Source organism: Typopeltis vanoorti, chromosome 25, assembly GCF_054136105.1.
Source record: "Typopeltis vanoorti isolate ZY-2024b chromosome 25, IOZ_Tvanoo_1.0, whole genome shotgun sequence".
Classification (NCBI taxonomy): Eukaryota; Metazoa; Arthropoda; class Arachnida; order Uropygi; family Thelyphonidae; genus Typopeltis; species Typopeltis vanoorti.
The window spans coordinates 11,393,025-11,412,986 of record NC_143573.1 but is presented as its reverse complement, the minus strand read 5'-3'; the positions used below and the strand labels follow the sequence as shown (position 1 = coordinate 11,412,986).

The following is a 19,962-nucleotide window of genomic DNA, read 5'->3' as shown; positions in this document are numbered from 1 at the left end:
AATAGTTTGATATTTTTTCTAGTATTTTTTTTTATTCTAACTGAACTAATGTCATAACAGCGAATTAATTTATGTCCAAACTCTTGTGTATATATTTTATTTACTGGTCGCAGATCATTACGCGCTATTATTATTATGCTTCCTGTAACATTCATACGTTTCCTAACATGGATTACTTTATGTTTTTGACGTTTCTTACGATTTAGTAAAGAATTACGAAAAATCTGAAATTCAAAAGAAACACACTTTGGCCATTTAGCATTCATAAACCGAACAAACATAAAACGCCAGGCCAAGCAGTAAGGTCGCCATATGCAAGTCTTTTTTCAATGTTCGAAAATAACTCTTTGGATGTATCTGAAGATAGTTGTATAAACTTGAAAATAAGGCTATTAACGAAGGCAGTTTAGAAGATGAAAGAATGGTGGATAAAGAGAACTTAAGTTGAGATCAGGTATACTGTAAGGAGTATTAGAGAGACGCGTGAAGGCCATTTCACCAACCACTGCACATATCCAGTCACCATTTCAGAAAGATGTCGACATTTCAACAATTATTCCCAAATTAAAGTCACATCAGAAAAAAAAAATACAAGAGTACATTCATATATAACCTTGCAGTCTGATAATTTTAGAATCGGCGAAATCTTTAAAAGTGAGTCGCAGACTTTGTTCACTTATTTACTAATCTGGATTAATACGTCTTAAAAATACTAATGGAAATTATAAACTGGTTTAAGGGTTACACAATCCGAAAACGTTAATATACAGCCCAAACATGAAATAGTTTCAAACCTCTCGAGTCTTCCAATAAGCACGGTGGCCTCACCGAAGACAGTGTAAATCTACCATTCCTTATGACACTAACCCAAAAGCTGACTGAGTTAATTAAGTTGACAGAGTGGATGTGTTCGTTATATTCAAGCTATTTTGATAAAGAATTTGTAATAAGGAAATCGGCAATATCTGCAAGCAAGCCACTTTATCTAGTCACTCTTCGGACAAAGAAATATCATTAACTTTTAAGCAGCATGTTAGTTGTGATTTGAACATTACACGATGCAAGTGAAATATATTATTTGAATAAAACATGCTTTTAATCTAAGTTAGTTTAAAGATAGCAGCTTAAATCTTTCCAAGCCAACAGCTTAGGTTGCTAGAACTGGAAGTACATACTTTTTGCAGTATTCTATATCCCACAACATTTAGCAAATCGTAATTGTAACGGTTGATAAATTCAGCCTATAAATAAATTCAAAACTGAGCTGGTTAGAAATATTTATAAAAAGCCTATGAATCAAATTGTATGTTCATTATTCAATGAACCTTAACAGGAAAGGGTGCGATGAATTTGCAAAAAATAGCATTAATTAGGGGAATTAAGAGCAAGGCATATTTACTGGATAAGGTTCCTTCCAGGACGACATGACAATAGATGGCCTCACTATTGCTACAGGAAGGTTTCCGCATTCTTCCTCTACAATGTTTTCTGCTAATGCTTTGGTGTAGGTATACGTGTTAGGCTTCCGATCCAACAACTGGGAGCAGATTGTTTCACTGGCTTCCACATTCATGCATCTATAAAATGAAAAAGTAGTCAAATTTATTTTCTTGTGGAAAGTAAAATAGTTATTTTTATGAATGGCATTAGTCACACAGCACAGGTTTTATAAGATGCAATCAAACAATAGTAAATAAGTATTTAAAATAAATTAAATATTACAGAATCTGCGTCGGACTTTAGAGGTTTTTCACTTTATAAATTTTTCCCATGAAGTGATAATCACTTTAGCAAACTCATTTCTTTACTCCCACGATCAAGCCCGGTTGTTACAGTCTCTCAAGATTTGGAAAAACTACGTAACAAACGTATACACTTTGATTTTTCGATATTTACAAAATTTCTTTTATAGACTAAATGGAATTTGATTCATAATTTTAAACTGTACTTCAATTCCCCTTTCGCTCAGATTATCTGAGACGAGAAATTGAAAGTAATCCCTCAAAACTAGATTGAAGAGGAAGTTTTTTAAAAAAAATCAAATTATTCACAAAGTTGTGTTACGCCGAAGCTTTCGCCGCTCTGCTTGGTACTACGCAAATTTTAATGGATGAACTTCATTTGCTTTTACTAAAAATAACAAATTAAGTACAGGTTAGGAAAAATGACCGCGTGCTAACTTTCCGCATTCTCTTCCCAGAAAATTAAGTTTATCGGTATTTACAAAAACAAAATACGATACGAAGTCAAAAAAGATAAACTTCCATTGAGAACTGTAGTCTGAGTAAACTATTCAGAATATCCTTCAGGTAAGTGTCATTACTGAGAATAAGGAGAATGTGCGCATTAAATTGTGTTAATTGAATACAGTTTAGTGGATATTCTTGCTCAACATGCTCTTCAATGTTTTTAAAAGGCAGGGTTTCATGCTTAAACTGGAAAATGGTAGTTTTATAGAACTTAAACTTTATGTTCCACTCTGACCTGAAGTAGTTTTCTCACACACTCGATAGTCATCTAACCGCAAACATCATTTGCACGTTATATTTATTACTTTAGCCAGAAGTAAAAGATAAATCCACCTTCGGTTTACCCGAAAATGGCTCGTAAGATTTCATTTTAAATGCGTGAACATCCAAAAACTTTCGGTAACATTTGTGCTCAATTCAAATCAAAACGCTGTAAGAAATTAAATTACTGAAAGTCTCATACTTACTCCAAGATGCTTATTACTTTATTGTGGGAAATTTGAGGGGAATACACGATTTCTTCTATGACTTGGCGATCACAGTTACAATACGCTGTCGAAACATGAATCAGAGCCTGCAAATAGGAAATTTTAGTTAGTTGAAGTGTTACGTTTCATTATTGGATAGGTTTAGCTATAAATTCATTAACTGAAACCCCAATAAAGAAGCAAGTTCCTTCAATTCGCCTTTATCTTACACGATTAGCTCTTACCGCTTGAAAGCTTTAAAAAAAATCTAGGTGTTTTAGTTTTAAGCAGGAAGTCTAAGAAGACATGGTGGTTTGTTAATTTAATGATTTATACTGTTGATATTTATGATGAGGAAGAGATGAAGATGGAATAAGGCTTAAAAAATTATTTCTATTGTAAAATCAAGATTCAAATCAATGCCCGAATAGATGTCCATTAAGACTACAAATTAGAAATTCACGATATAATGTATTGAGTAAAATATATTTTTTCCGAAAGGGGGGGAAAATAGACGTTTACTACAAGTCCATGCTGTGATATTATTCAAATTACTAACAAAATATAAAAACAAAAAACATTTTCTTCAAGTATTTGAAGATTGCGAGAATCCACTTCATTTAATTTTTGTAAAATGGAGGTATACGACCTACATACTGAACTTTACATTTTAAGACGCATCGATCTAATAAGATTTGTTAAACTTTAATTGTTATGAAAAACTTAAGCATACTGAGGTAATGTTCAAACAATTCTATACCAGGTTCTCTTTCTTTATCACTACTACATTCTTGTTTCTATATTCTATTTCGATAAATTTGCTGCGAAATGTTTAGAGTATATGCACAAAACCTAGCTTTTCAGAACTTGAGTTACACCTCAGTAAAATGTCACTGGAATAAGCTGCCCTATTGCTCCTTGGTGGTAATCTCAAAACATAGCCGAACTATGCAATGAACAAGATAGACCATGGCAGTACCCAAGTTTGTTTTTTTGTTATGTGGATCCCATTCCCTAAAGGCGCTGACCTATAAAACATTTATAGGTCGTGTGGGCTGTGTTCATTCTTAACCACTCAAGACGAGTTGTAGCTGTCCTTATATATGAGGAAACAAAAGCTTGAAAGGAGCACATTCACGATAACTGCTAAAGAGAAAACGTTGAAGTAAGTAACTTACCACTAACTGGGGCATTCCTTTGCAGAGTTCAATAATTGCTCTCGTCCCCAGCATGTTAATGCCAACAGCTTTTCTGGAAGTAAAAGATTTGTTAATTAGTAACAGCATAAGTCAGATAACATTTACAGTATAGCATGTATGGGTACACGATAAACTTGCGTCATTCTTATTGAGAACTTTCAAATGAAGTTCGCATAATAGCTAATTCCACTTCGTAGGTAATTATATATAAATCAGGATATATGTACACGAGTAACAGTTAGGAGGATAGATAAAATGCAGCAGTAGCCTCTAGTAGGTAGCCGTTTAGAGAAAATGAATTTTATCAGTTCTTGGTGCGAGGCTTAGATTGGCAGAAATATCTTTAAGTGGAGATTACTTGCGTAGTTCATACTACACCGAAACCATTTTGGTAGAGCTCAAAACAAGAAGCATTCGAAAAACAATACTTCACAAATACACAATGACATCGTATATTGCCTTGTCCGTGTGATAAGGCATGCAAAAGCCCATTGTACTAAGAAAAAGCTGGTATAAATCACTGTGGGAAGACTTGGAGCCTGTTGCGATTCCAGATTTATATACCCGTCTAAAGTACATTGCGCTAAATCAACTGAATTATTTTTTTACACTGAAATTATAAAAATAACTGCTAAAAACACTTAAGCAGGACTAATTTTATAAAGAAAGCAAACGTCGGCTTGTAAATAATTTTAGTCAGTAAATTATTTGCATTCCAGTTTCGCGTAGTTTTTTGTTCCAGAAACTTCGTGAATCAAAAAAGATTCTTAGATTGTTAAAATATGAAGATACGTAACCTGTTCGATTCTGTATATAGGCATCACGAAGAAAATTGCTGATGTAATTATTCATTTTCGTATTCTAAGTATTCAGAATTTATTTCAGCCTTATTAATATTTCCAAGATGTTCAAGGGCCTCAAATAGTCGACCACATCGAATATTCGAATTAAACTGACAAAAATGGTTATCATTTCTAAACCAAGGGTCGACAGAGGAGCCTTTCTATGCAAGATGCTCCTATCTAATCCCGATGTTTAAATTTACATGAAGTTAAGCAGAGAATTGACAACTTTCTCTTAGAATAAATCAACTTTTATATGATTGACGAGAACCAGAGATACAAACTTGATACAGATTAAACACAGAATAAACTTTAAACGAATCTTTAAACTATTGAATCGCTTCTTACTGTATCGTATTAAGCAAACTATAAACACATGACTGAAGTTCCAGTCACTTACTTGATTGGCTCGTCAAACCGGACCGTGGCTGCAGAATGAAACACCACAGATACTTCTCTCGTGAGGGTTTCTTTGTCTCCCTGACTGAGTCCTAAACCAGGTAAGGTTATATCTCCATGTATAGGAATAACCTTGTTCGTGGCCAGTGGTTGCTCTGCTTTTAACCTTTGATAAAGCTGTTAAGAGAAAATATTTTTTTTTCGATTTAAAACAAAATAAGAACACCGCGTGACATAAATAGTGCTTAATTTAAGTTACATTGTACTTTTATATAAAGTACGCTACGCATTAAATAGAATATCAATAAGCAAAGTTAAATTACACTTAAGAAATTATGGTGCACGTTATTTAATTGACAGTTATGTACACTTTTGTGAATTAAATTTGTCAGATATAATTACTACCACTACAAAATTAAATCTGTATGTCGATGTATTTGTGTCTGTAAATACCCTAGCGTTTCACATTTCTTTGTATTCTGCAAAAGGTTATTGAGATCACAATTTTTTTGCAGAAACAGTTGTCCTACTTTGTAAGAAAACAAAGCTTGCCATATGCTCATCGCTGCTACGAGATATTCATGACCTCGATAAGGTTATCGCTTTAATGTTTACTGTAGTAATGCCATTAAGATATACTTACCACCTGGTTAAGCTGTTCCTGTAACCGTTGACGAGGATCCTGCCCTCTGTATGGTCTCAACAAAAGGTACACACGCTTTACTTTAGTACATGACCTCAGTAATTTCTCCAGCAGAACCTAGAAATAAAAATTTCGAAAATGAAGTGTGACGTGGATGTTAGATTCTTTAATAGATGCAGCTTTGCTTCCAAATTCAGTTTTTTTTTATTAGTATTAATGATAGGGTTTCAAACCGACTCCCATTTCGTACATTATGTAGAGGACAATAAAAAAAAAGTTTAAAATTCAATTCAGTTTGTGCTCATAAAAATCAATAACGAAACTCGACAAAGTCACTCACGAAGAGCAACTCAAAAACACTTGTAGAAGTCATACTATTTCAGACAATGTTTGGGACCGCAAAATGGCTGCCGTATTCTCTTACCGGATACCAACTAAAATCACTGATAGCCAATAGCTAACAGTTAGCTCATGTCTAAGGGTGGAGTTGGACTCTTGCTCGTCTTTAAAAAGTTAAAGAAACTGCTGATCTTTAGAGAATTTATATATGGATGCAGTCGTCTATTTTTTAACCTGCGAAAGAATAAAATTCAATAATAAATTTAGTTTAATCCTTTATCCTGCTCCACCTTTGCAACGAGTTGCCTGGTGTTGTACCACCTTACCCCAGTCCTGAAGATACTTTCAGGCGCAAACTTTGTTTGCTTACACTTGGATAAAGGATTAAACTAATCCTATTGTAATCTAACCAACTGAAAAATAAAATTAACATTTTTCTCTAAATCCAAAGTAATGTAATAAAAAGGTGGCACACCGTTTGACAACTCCTATAGGTGGAGATGACCTTGCTAATACTTCTGCCTGGTATCTCCACTTGGGCCTGGCTCCCACTGAAGAGACCTCAATAAAGGTCTAAACTAGTCTGGGTAGTGGCCCTTCCCTTAATGCATAACATTATACATATCCGCAAGGAGATGTGTTTTGCATTATGGGAGATACTGAGATAGGAGTGATGTTAGCTTGCTCCACCTCTGCAACGAGTTGCCTGGTGTTGTACCACCTTACCCCAGTCCTGAAGATACTTTCAGGCACAGACTGTTTGCTCACAATTGGATAAAGGATTAAACTAAATTGATTATAATCTAACCAAGTGAAAAATAAACTTTGAATAAAATTCTAGCCACGCCATCATGGCAGCGTTCTGACCATGAGGATTGAATTTCGCAATCTGGATGGTACGAATGCCTAACGCTACTATACTATAATAGATCACAACATAGAGATGTGCTGGAAAATAATCACTGGCGAGATCAGAATTACCTGTCTGGATCCTGCACTTGTGATTTCTATTTGTTTTGACCAATCGAAGAAGCACAGTAAACCACAGCCATGCGTCTTGTAACAAGTTTCTAGATAAAGAAGCCACGTCCTTTTTAAAAACGGGAAGAGATATTTAAGTGGTAGAACAGTTGGTATATGCCGCTCCTAGGTAAGCACCATTTTACCGGCTCTAAATTCAAGAAAATATGTATTAAAAAACGGATAGCATTTTTATGGTTGAGACAAGTTTTCTAGTTTCTGCTGTCCTTCAAACTTGTCGCTGATAAGCAATGCCTTAGTTGCCTAGTTTGTTATGATAGCTCTGCTTGGTGATAGCACTAGTGCATAAATATCTTTAGCAATGCAAGTGGAAGATACTTGTATGACGTAAGATACTTGAAAGAGTATGGCGTCATTTAAAATAAAAAAGACGGCAATCTTTTGTACTGTTATTGTAAGTTTTACTTATAATAATGCATCAACACAATAAGTCAAATGTGAAATAATTGGACTGAGTTATGACTCGCGTAATACTTGTAAAGAACCACAAATGTTTCTTTACTTTTTTCCTTATCGTCTTCTTTCCTTATGTTTAATAGAAAATTTCCTTATTGACCATTAAAACAAAGCAAATGTTGATGTCAAACAGTTCTTGATATTAAGCAATGTGGCTGTAATTACGGTTTTGGTTGGTTTTCTTTATCTTACACTTCGTTTCAACGAATCTAATGAGCTCTTAAGTTCAGATATTAAGCATCTCGTTTTGTTCTAAGATGCCAGTGGCGATTTTACTAATGAAAATCTGGCTAGCTATCGAGGACTGGAGGTTCGAGTCGCTACATGATCCTTTGACATTTTTCGAAATTTATTAAGCCTGTGAAAGCAACAGGTAACATGATTTAGTTTACGAAAGCTTTAGTATTAAGGAACTAATATTCTCGTCAGATAGTTTGGTCTTCAGGGAGTATTTTTTCCGCTAGTATCTGTGGATGGAAAGTGTGCTGAATGTGCACTAAACTTTAAAAAAGTCATAAACCAATTAAACTGATGGATATTGAATGAACATGTAACACTGCATTCATAATTCTTCGCGGTCTATTTAGTCTTCGTATTCTACGTAATAAATTAATCAAACTTATTCCAAATTATTTACTTCAAGAGAACAATCTTAATCTGGTGGTTAAGAAACTCTTTCTTAAAATTACAATCTGAGTTGCCCTCAGATTAATTTTCATCTATTATCAATGTAAGATCCCATGCATCTAATTACTTTAGCAGTCCTGATCAGATCATATTTTAACGGTGTCCTCATTCATTTTCCTACATTTTCAGGTCATTAAAATCTTGAAGCCATCATTTCGGTATATTTAGTACTCCTATCTGCTACCAAACACCTGCTGAAATCCAGCCACAATGATTGACATGAAGGCTGAACTGCAATGATCACAATATCGATCCTTAAGCTCGACTCATTTAGCGAAAATTTCTGAAGGTGGGGGTGAAATTCAGGAAAAAACCAAGCTTGGACCAAATAATATTAGCTTCATATTATAATTTGTAACGTATACAATGAGAAGGAAGATGGGGGAAAATTTCAAATTTTTTTTCACAAATACAAGTATTTCTAATTCTAAATTTGAGATCCAGAATGGTTTTAAGAAAAATTCAAAGCACGTGCAGCTTTTAGTCTCATACGTTTACAGGCTATGACAAGGTTTGTTATAAGAAAGATTTATAGTATTTTAATTCATCTACAATACTAACGACTTACTGTTTAATAAATTAATGAAAGTCCTAGGTTGTCTTAAATTTAAACAATCTTAAATTTCAATACATCCGTAATAGGAATGGATTTAAGCCTCTTAATGCATTCTTAAAGTGATTTGTGATCCTAACCTGATCTGAGTTGTCCCATCGTTCACTAGTCACGCTAACATAAGCTCTCTCTTTAAGATACTAATAGAAGAAAGAAAAATCACCCAGTGCAAGAGTCTCCTTATACTTATTCTGGTCTTTATCCGGCATTTATAAAGGCACAAGCGAATAAAGGAAAAACTATTCGATAGCACGAACTTGACTGCTATTAATTCCAATGAAATGTGGACGGAGCGAAAATCGACTGAATCTTGCGTTCTCAAGTGGCAAGAAGAGCTCTTTTTGAAATAATCGGAGAAGGGGGGCTGAAATTAAGCCATTAAAAACCAGAGAATTTTCTGTCTTGTCACTTATTCTTTAGACCTGTAAAAAAGAAATAAAGTAAACCAAAAAGTCACTTACTGATGGAAGGTCCAACCTGTGAAACTTTCATGCTCACAGTGGAGAAACAGCGTGAACTTCCCTGATGAGAATAATGATGTTTGCTGCTCCTAACAAGCTTCTCATGAGCACTTAAAGATCCCTCCTCCGTATCGTGATAATTATACCGTTATCCGTTCCAGAAAAATATGTTATCTCCACAACCCAGGTTCCATTCGCGATGTCATTTCTGCCCATATCAGAGTACTAAGCGTTCCACGTTTAAAGTTATGCAAATAGAAAAAATATTAAGAAACCTGAAAGGCAAGAGACACCAGATAATTACTAAGCTCGCACACAAAGCCAAGAGGATTTAGTTTTATGATGCCATTCACAGTTTTCCATCGGGATGATTTTGCATTGTTTTGTAGGACTGAATGCTAAAAATTGTATTCTATTCAAAATTAAACTGACCTTTCCGTTACAAATGGGGTACTTTATTCAAAAATAGTTCAAAGCATCTGCTGCATTGAAGTCGAATTCACCTACTAACAGGGATTCGACTGCTATTAGTTTTGTCCGAGAAGCTAAAAACATGCTTAGGGTAGACGAGTATATTCCCAGTAAGAATTATTTTCAGGAACTCATTTGGAATAAACAAAGTAGCAATATTGGCATAACCAACTCAACATCAATAGAATTCAAAGTTAGGGACCATCAACGTACAATGATATCAAGCGAAAATAAGTAGAACTAGAAGGATTAGGGAAGTATCACGCTAACACAATTTTGGTAGTAAAACCGAGGCAGAAAAAGATGAGCATCAACTAAATAAGTGCAACGTGTTATATTGATGCAATAATGATCAGGGACAGAAGGAGTAGTAGCGTACAACAAACACAAGGATAATATTGAATGACAAGCAAGCAATACGTGGGCAAAGATCGAAATTGAACAAAGAGTGAACATTAAAGATGAAGACAGCATGAACTCCACATAAAAAAAAACTAATCTGAGGTGGTATAATTCACAAACAGAATGGGAAACGAAATTAGAAAAACAGATGTGCCATGCCAGGAAAAGACGCAGGGTAAGACCAAGATCTAAGTGGATAGATGCAGTTAGAAATACCTTAAAAGATCTAAAATATAAGATCCAATAATACTGGAGTCCTGATGTACGACTCATTTGGAGCAAATTTGTTGATAATTAGTAACGAGGTAATGTTTTCATGTATTGTCACAGTATCGTGTACACCCTTTAAGGATACACTACTATCAGGAATTTGATTATGATAATGATATAAACTACAATGCCGCGTTGACGGGAAGTTTAATCAGCTTCAGAGGAAAAATGGTTAAAAAGGACAAATATCATTGAATAGAAGGAAGTGAGCCTATTTCTGTTCTCCTGATCAATATACTAGAAAACTGCGCTTTTCTGTGGGGGGGGGGGGCCCTATAGAGTTTTCAGTAGATTAGTAGGTAATCTGAAAGGGGTTCCATTTACGATGGAATTGGGAATGGAAGGTCCGCGTTACCAAGCAGCGAACTATGGAAGATACGTTGAAGAGATAGCATATTAATATAGGGACGATATACGAATATAACTTGTACTTAATCGCTGGTGACAGCAAGTTACTTCAATACATCTCTCAATCTAGTTAAGGTGGACACTACACGAACTGCTAAACAGTCAAGATAAGATTACTTTCTTTTTGAAACGTTTTAAGAATACACAAGATACAAAAAATGGTGAATTAATTAAAAGGGGGATGGGATTGGTAGACAGCATTTAAAAACTAGACTATTTCGTTAGGAATTCGGGAAAAAATTAACCAAATTAATTAGTATTAGGCTTCCGCTGGTATGGAATGCTGGAGTCTAAAAACGCAGTTATTACTATTATGGAGAGAGAAAAACAACAGATTTAAGTTGTATGGTTGAGATGGAGTGTGGTTTGAAAGATTTAAAATGGAGATAAAATTATTTTATGTTTCTTTGTGTTCAAGTTTGCAATTCTGCGATTACAAAAACAGAATCAAATCGCATTAGTAAGGAAGACAGAATGAGGAATTGGTTGAAAACTGTTCACGAACACGTTCCTAAATCGAGATTCACGCGCAAAATGCTTCGTTCTACGAACTCATTCCGATTGTAGATTGACCTTTTAAGATGAAGCCGTATCGTAAGCTGTATTGAGTATGCACGTGGCGATCCTCTCGCTTCTGGTCGACAGAAATTCACTGAAACAACTAAAACAATTAGAGTGAATATATGTCACTCAGTCGCGTGTGCAAAACAGCAAGTATGCCTATTTTGTTTTGCAAGAAAGAAAACAATTTACTCAGTTATATTAAAAAGGATCTAGGAGGTTAATTTATTTCTTGAAATTATTCGAACCCAGATTTTTCCAAATTGAAGGAAATATGTCAATTTTATGACGATGTCACAGCAACGATTGAGCTGTTATGTATAAAAAAAATGAGTCATTCGGTGGAATTTTTATGGGTCTTGTCTTATGAATGTTAAAATTTGATTTTTCAAGAAAAAAATTAATTAAAAATTTGCGAGAGGCTATATACAAAGTCTTAGCAGGTCGGTTACATAACACACAGCTACTTCCCTTTTCCCTTGTTTCGTTCACTTTTCATTTCATCACGACAACAGTTCTATTGGAATTGTTGACAGAATCCAGTAAGGATTACGGGAGTGGCTAAAAAAGACAACGGCCGATAAAGGGTTTGCATAAAACGAGGTCATCCGTAAACTGCATGCACGCTGTCTGAATAAGCCATTTGTACAAATATCTACCTTAGACCGTACACTAAGACGTCTGTTAATGGAAATAATTTAAAATTTTACTGCTAGACTGATCACGATATTTAGTCTATTCTGCATAGAAGTAAAAAGCTTGAGGATTAAAAAGGGTGAAAGTGATCGCGTAAGAAAATTCCGATACAGCGCTGTAACTGGTATTTGTGCATCTGAGCAATTGCTAAATATGCTTCATTCCCAAATAAATATCTCATGGTTTTTAGGTACATTTTAGAAGAAAATAGTTTATGTCTACTGTATTTTTCTATAAATTATTGCAATAGTTTATAGAAAAATTATTTCAGTTTGCTTGTTCAAAATTCTTGTTGCAGCTTTTTTTGGTTGTTTGTTCACAGCGGTATCACGTCGTAGAACGGGAAACAGCACGCGATTGATTAGAAAGTGATAAACACTTCGAAATTCGACACTCCCACCCAGTGGATACAATAACAAGAAAAATATTTGGGAAGGAAATGGATAAGATTCCCAACAGGAGAGTAATGCCTGCAAGAGGAAGACTAGATGTTATCTAGAACACATGACTAAAGCCAGACAGCCGAAAACTGGAGGGGAAAAAATAGGACTAGATGTAAACAGGAAAGATACGGGGACACTGGAAACAAAGCAATGCACACATTAATAAAAGAAAAAATAGTAAATGCAGTAAATGTAATGTGAAATGTGTGTGAGAAAGTGCCAGGACAAAAAAAAAAATGCTGGCAAAATTAAGATTTGACACATCCATAAAGAATATTTGAAGGATCTGCATAACGGATAAGATTTACACGTGAGAGTTCCAGAAAATATAATATTAAGCACTTAACTAAACGATGATAAAGCGCCGGTGAGTTCCTCTTATGAGAGGTAAGAGCAGATATAAGTATGCGATGTGTTCAGCCTCCTTCGAATTTAGAAAAAGGCTGTACAAAATGAGGGGGGAATTAGTAACTTCAATAACAAAGAATATTAATATATATATATACATATACACACACACACACAAAAAAAAAATCTCTTTTAACCTGCTTCAAAACATTGAAAAAATAAAATAAGAAAACAGATTTCATGCAATAAAAACGAATACAGTAGAAATAGAAATGCCAACTTTCTTGTGGGCCTAAATAATAATTCGAACCGTAAATTACTATTTGATATCCAAAGTGGTGAAAGTAACTTACTCTACTCAAAATTGGAATGAGATTGTCATTTCTATCTTAATAGATGAATTATATGAAGGCGTTCAAGTGTTGCAAATACCACAATGATCTTATTTCAAGGTCATAACATTAAACCCGTTTCGACCCTTGTTAGCCGTCTCTCTCCAAAAAAAGCAGTATTCACATACATCTTGGCGCATCAGTATATTAACACTTACCTTTCCGATAAATCCTGTGGCCCCTGTGATCAAGACGGTTCTGTTGGTATAGAAATCTTCAACTGAGCTTTCTTCCATTGTTCTTCGTTTATCGGTTAAGCGATAATGAACTAAAACCAGGAACTGCTGAGAAATTAAATTCATTTTATATTAATAAACATGGCGAAAAGTTTTTTTTCACTAAAATATCTAAAAAAAAATCATAAAATAAAACTTGAGTAATTATTTGAGTATACTGGAAATATTTTAGGGGAGGAAGCTTTTAGATTGATTTGTACTAAAATATGAGGGGGGAAATGGAGCGAAAGGCTAAGAACAATAGCTAAAAGGCAAACATTCTAGCTAAATATATTACTCCAACTTCAAACATGGACGAAATCTAGTCAGGAAATATGACCTCCTACAGAATTGCGGTCAGCTTTGACATGGATGATGTCGCATATTCGAAATATTTTTAACTGAACAAAATCTGGGACTTGTGCCCATTCAGCTGTTTCTCTGATTGCATTACTAATTGGATTGATTTTTATATGGGACTGACGTTCTTGGTGTTATCCCAGTTATTTTCATTAATTGCTTTGCATTTTATAGTAGGGCTGAAACATTATAGGATTCATTTATATTTGCTCGCTTGAGATGCCAGTTTTTTCCTCCACATCGAAGAAAAAGATTAAAACAGATTCTCATTCCATTACCTCACTTTATTCATCTTTCAACTGTTCCGGGTATCATTAAAAATCTTCATTAACTGATGAGAAAATAAGCTAAATATATTAGCTTATTTTCCCGAAAGCTCTATTTTCCCGAGCATTTTAAACTTTTAACGAATTATTCTAAGTGATGATTTTAATATTATATATTTGCAGTCACTGCTTATCGAAGCCATTAAGTGACTTAGAAGACTTAACATATCCAGCAAGATCCGCGATTTCTAATTCTTATTTCACTTTTCGTTGGTGGGCAGGATTGTCTTAAAGTGAAATTTAAGATTCAAGTAATTCACCATTTATAAACGAACTCTTTGGTCGGCATCTTTCATACGTTTAGTGTCGTGTGACATGCCTTGCGCATAGGCTTCCCTCAATGACAGTAGGCCATGTGATTAACATCTGCCGCTTTCATGTACAAGAAGTGTTACGTGGAGTTATTGCGAGAGAGAAGCTATTGCATCTGTTGTTTAAAGAGCAGTCGAACCAGTCCCTCTGACCTAAATATCTGCATGTGTGTACACTACATAATGCAATCATTCGGTAAACAATGCGCATTGCCTTGCATCAAACAATTCGTATTTGAATTTATTCGAGAAAGTTGCTACCAAACAACTTCCTGTCACATTTCGAAAACTTTCAGACATACTTATCATTACAGTACTGCCCATTTCTGGACGATAAATCTTACGCTAAGTAAACCTCCGTGGCGTCCTATCATTTATTTGATAGGACGCCAAGGAGATATTTTCGATAAGCAATTTTCACTGCTTTTAAGATTTCGTCTACCGAATAGTTTTTATTTTGTTCTTGTGGGGTTCCCCCCGTTTCTCGCCGCCCCTTAGGACTGGTTGAGCCCTCCTAAGGAGGGATCAAGCACTATATCCTATGACTGTAGCCTGTGTGTTCAGGGGGACGGTTTGCCTGCTTGCGGGATGAAAAACCCCAGATAAACTGGGTGGAAAACCCTGCTGTCCACGCCCAAGACCGGCTAACTTGGCTATGGCTGAGGAAAATCCTTAAGCTCCTCATGTCGTCGCCAGGAATCGAACGTAGGGCAGTCCTTCCCCAGGTAATGGCTGCGAAGGCATATGCCACTAGGCCAACCGCGCGGACATAGTTTTTACTATTGGAATAGAACAACGTATCATCAGCTAGACTCACATCATACAGTAAATGAGATTATTAGAATCGATACAAAATTAACGGAAAAACTCACGTACGAAGATTATTTAATAGTGTAATTTTCGCCTGTGTGTTACAGGCATCTTCAGTACATTAAGCTCAAATTAAACAATAACTGACAATTCCAAAAAGCGCCACCTAAGTAGCTGGTGTAAGATAACTAAAAAGATCAATAACTTTCCTAAAAAATAAAATTAAATTATAAAAATTAATAAAATAAAATAAATAAAATGAAAATAAATTAAAATTAAAATTAATACAATAAAAGAAAGGAAAGATTTGTAAAGTACTAACTTTTTATTGTATTAATTTTTATTTTTATTTTATTTTATTATTTATTTTTATAATTTTATTTTAGGAAAGTTTGACCTTTTTATACCTCTTAAAACTTGAGATTATTAGATACAACTTCACAACACAGGTTTTGGATAAGAAGGAAAGTTGTAAGTTAAGGAGATAAAAATCCCTTATTGTTTATCAGCCAGTAAGCGAAACTAAGATCGAAAACTACGATCTGTAACGTTTCATGCCGACGAACTGTCAGCGTATCCAAGCGTAAGTGACCACTTGGTAGTGCCACACCACGGCAACTCGTTGCAAAGGTGGAGCAAGCTCCCTCACTGTTCTTGATATTTTCTCATAATGTACAAACACACAGCTCTTAGGAGATGTAGTACTGTTTTTACATTATGAGGAGAGGTCACTACCCAGACCGGTTAGAATGGGTGGTGACCTCTCTTCATAATGTAAAAACAGTACTACATCTCCTAAGAGCTGTGTGTTTGTACATTATGAGAAAATATCAAGAACAGTGAGGGAGCTTGCTCCACCTTTGCAACGAGTTGCCGTGGTGTGGCACTACCAAGTGGTCACTTACGCTTGGATACGCTGACAGTTCGTCGGCATGAAACGTTACAGATCGTAGTTTTCGATCTTAGTTTCGCTTACTGGCTGATAAACAATAAGGGATTTTTATCCCCTTAACTTGTCAACCTCGCCAGAAAAAAATAGTCGTTTGGCTTTCATCAAAGGAAAGTTGTATTTGTTGGAAATGATTCCCAAGTACTGTAATGTAAATGATAACCTCTGAATCAGTGTCCTAAATGGAACCAGTGAACTGTGGGAGCCAACTAAAATTTCGTTTATCTTCAAGCGAGAGTCCGTGATCCTTACGCGGTTATACATTTGGAGATTATGAAAGTGCTTTCTACTATTTCAGAGTGAAATGGTAGAATTACTAAAGTATGGAGTTTTGAATACCTAAAGGAAAAGAGTTCAATCATACTTTCTTGGTTTTAGGTTTTAATAAGGAAATAAATTATGATCACCTTCGCTTCTTTATAAGTCTCTTTCAGAGGATCTGAAAAAGTATCAAACCGAGGCCTTGTACTCATTACGTAATTTATGGCAGCGCGTTCATAAGCGAGGATCTGCACTGCGCAGTATCTAATGGGGACTTGGTTTTAGGAGAGCCAATTGGAATGGAATATCATTCCAATTTATCAAAAATTTCCTCTAATTAATTTTTCACTAATAACGTTACATTAGGGAAAGTATCTGAAAATTCAATGTTTTAGTATAATTTCTTGCAGGGAAGAAATTATGCTACCCTCCGTTTTTAAATCCGCAAATACAACACATTGCATTGTCTATGGCTGTCTCTCGTAGCTTTCCCGGCTTTCAAAATGAAGTGGGAGGGTATATCCATTGGTTTTCGTAGTTGTAAGCCGGTATAGTAAATGATATGAGTACATTAATGTAATTTATTATATTAAGCTAAAATAGAGTAGTTTGGTTAGTATGTTTTATGTCGAGATTTGTGCAAATAATGAAATAAAAAAGTTGTGTAGTAATCGGGGCTGCAATGGCGTATCGTGCAAGATGTACCGTTTGTATCAACAGCTTAGCTTATCAAAAAGAGAAAGCGAATGTGAATTTTACTGCTCGTGTTATGGAATGTTGTTTCGTTGTTATGGCAAACCAGCTTCTATTCTTCTGAATGTCCGGGTAAACTCCGACTCCCCTTCTTTGCTGTTCATTCCCATAAGCATAAGTGTACTCATCCTGTCACAAAAAAAGTGGTTTATCTTGCTATCGTTACATGAAATAACCTGAATAATTTCCTTAAGGGGGTGGGAGATATGCAAGATTCAATAGAAGTTCATCAGAAAAAGTTCGCTACTGCATGAAGTAACTTTTTTAGATTACAAGAAAATTTACTCTTCAGAACTAAATCAGCGTTTATTTTCTCTGCTAGCGACAGCTGATTTATTTTTAAAATATTGTCCAATTACACATGGATGGTAACCACTGAAGGTAACTGAGAAAGTTAGGACTAATTACAAATCAAAAGTTAACAGAAAATCAGGATTCTCTTCCCCCCCCCTTCCCTTATGAAAAATCTATCTGCTCTCATCCGAAACCAATAAATCCAATGTTTAATGAAAGCACAGAAAAAGAAATTAAGGGGTGTAGGATCATATCTATAACTCAATGTTGAGTTACATGGGCCAAAGCATTGTTTCATGGTAACAGAAAAAACTATAGGAGTATTCCAGAATTACTAAAAACATAATAAATCATTAACAGTGGGCACCAGAGATGATATAAAAGTTCGAAACGCAAAGCAGTCCGTATAAGATAAATTTCACCATTTATTATTATAATATCACAATTGCATATAATTTCAGGCAATTAATTATTGGAAATCAAACTATCAAATAATTAATGATTACACAAAACAATTCGATTTTCACGTACAAAATAAGTATAAGCAGTGATCTATTAAAATTAGGCGGCTTACCTAGTTGAACGGGCGTCGACTATTTGTTATTTCCATACACAACCAAACGAAAGCGCTTTCCCCAAAATCTCCGATCAACCACAACTCGGCAGGCCATTAATCCGAAGTTGAACTCTTCTTATACGTACACCAGTTTCACTACGTCAGAGCTGCTATCCCAACGCTACGGTGACGTCACGTTCTGTTGACGATATAAGAACACGAGCAGGAGACATGCCCGAAACTTTCACTCGGCGTAACAACTCTCGAATGCTGTTGCGGTATGAGCCAACATTCGGGACTGACTGCCTGCGTACCCCGAATCAGCGGTTCGCATTCTGTAGCAACATGCTCAGAAACCTCCGGTCGGGAGTGAGAGGGTAGCACGTGACTAAAAAATATTTTCGCTCAGTGTTGAAGGGCAGCAAGTAATTTTTAATTCAATTAGAAGACAATGAGGGGGACACACCCTAGTATGACTTTTCTTTGTAATAAAAACGATAATTATACAAATTAAGGCGGTCCTACAGATCTCATAAGTGCCTATATGAGAAATATTTCTCATTGGTATACTGCAAAGCTTCGAACGAGGGTTTGTTTCATGAAATGCAGTTACAATTACAGGTAGATAACCTTCGTAGAACGCGAATGTTAGGTTCCACAGAAATGCGGGTTAAGCGAGACTCAGATCACACAGAAAAAGTAGGGTTATGTTCCGAAATCGCTTTTTTTTTTTTTAAATTATATAAACAATGACATATCCAACAAAAAAAAAAAAATATTTAATTCAGGTAATTCATAAGTTAAGAAAACAAATTATGAAACGAAATACATAGTATAAACTTATAAAAATACAAATTGTACGTAAACTTCATTGCACATAATGCATAAATGTTTTAGACAAAATAAACTGCATATTTTAATCGTCACTCTTCAAAATGAAGACTTCGTAGATGTTCTTTATTTACGAGTAGCCGGACGTCTTCATTACTTGAAATCTCTTGGACATCATTTGTATAATTCTCATTGCATACTCCAGCTGGTTTAGTTAAAGAAGTGGCATTATCTTAAATGTTACCTAAATTTATTAAGTTCATAATATGGAGCTAAACAAATATCCAATTGTCTCGTAAATTTTCCTAGGCTCTCGATTGAAGAATTATGCGTATAACAACTTCCTAACTTTCTTTCTAAGTCCATTCCTTCTGCTAATTTCTTTAAATTGAATTCTTTAAGGATTCATCAGAATCTTCGACAGAACTTCCACTGCCACTTGGTTCGACATCATGTATTAATTTTACCAGTTTCTCCTCGTTCAAATCTATTTCCCTATCAATTAATTCACTAATTTCGTTTTCAACCATATCGCTAAAGCGCTCTAAAGTGGCCATTACTATAAAAATAAATTTTCCACATAAAAAAAAAAAAAGCATTACACATTGTATGTAACTCACCAGAAAATAAAGTGCTCAGCTTGAGATGAACACTTATGATATTTGATGCGCTTTCCTGGAAGAAAACGAAGACAATTTTCAACGGTAAATAATTGATGTAAATGCGTGCTAAAGGGTATTTTCCCCTAATATAAACGCAAATTTAATGAAAATAAAATTTGATCTACAAATTCTATAATTTGTAGACCTTGTTTTTATCTACACCGCGTTGTACGATGATTACCTGTACTTGCTTTCAAAAAATTGTTTCAAAAAAAAAAAAAAAGTTTCAAAAAAGACGAAATTAAAA

At 34.9% G+C, this 19,962-nt stretch overlaps 1 protein-coding gene across 1 annotated transcript in view; it reads right to left on the bottom strand.

Annotated features, from left to right (window-relative positions):
- The window catches only part of LOC150092539 (putative fatty acyl-CoA reductase CG5065), a 43,989-nt gene extending 25,660 nt beyond the window's left edge, over window positions 1–18,329 (bottom strand). The window contains exons 1-7 of the mRNA XM_090414680.1: window positions 18,241–18,329; window positions 13,546–13,671; window positions 5,800–5,916; window positions 5,158–5,333; window positions 3,895–3,967; window positions 2,717–2,823; window positions 1,400–1,577 (exon numbers count right to left, since the gene is read on the bottom strand). Coding sequence (XP_090270806.1) covers window positions 1,400–1,577; window positions 2,717–2,823; window positions 3,895–3,967; window positions 5,158–5,333; window positions 5,800–5,916; window positions 13,546–13,623 — 729 coding nt within the window. The 5' untranslated portion in view covers window positions 13,624–13,671; window positions 18,241–18,329. The remainder of the gene's footprint in view (window positions 1–1,399; window positions 1,578–2,716; window positions 2,824–3,894; window positions 3,968–5,157; window positions 5,334–5,799; window positions 5,917–13,545; window positions 13,672–18,240) is intronic.
- Between the last annotated feature and the right edge of the window lie 1,633 nt (window positions 18,330–19,962).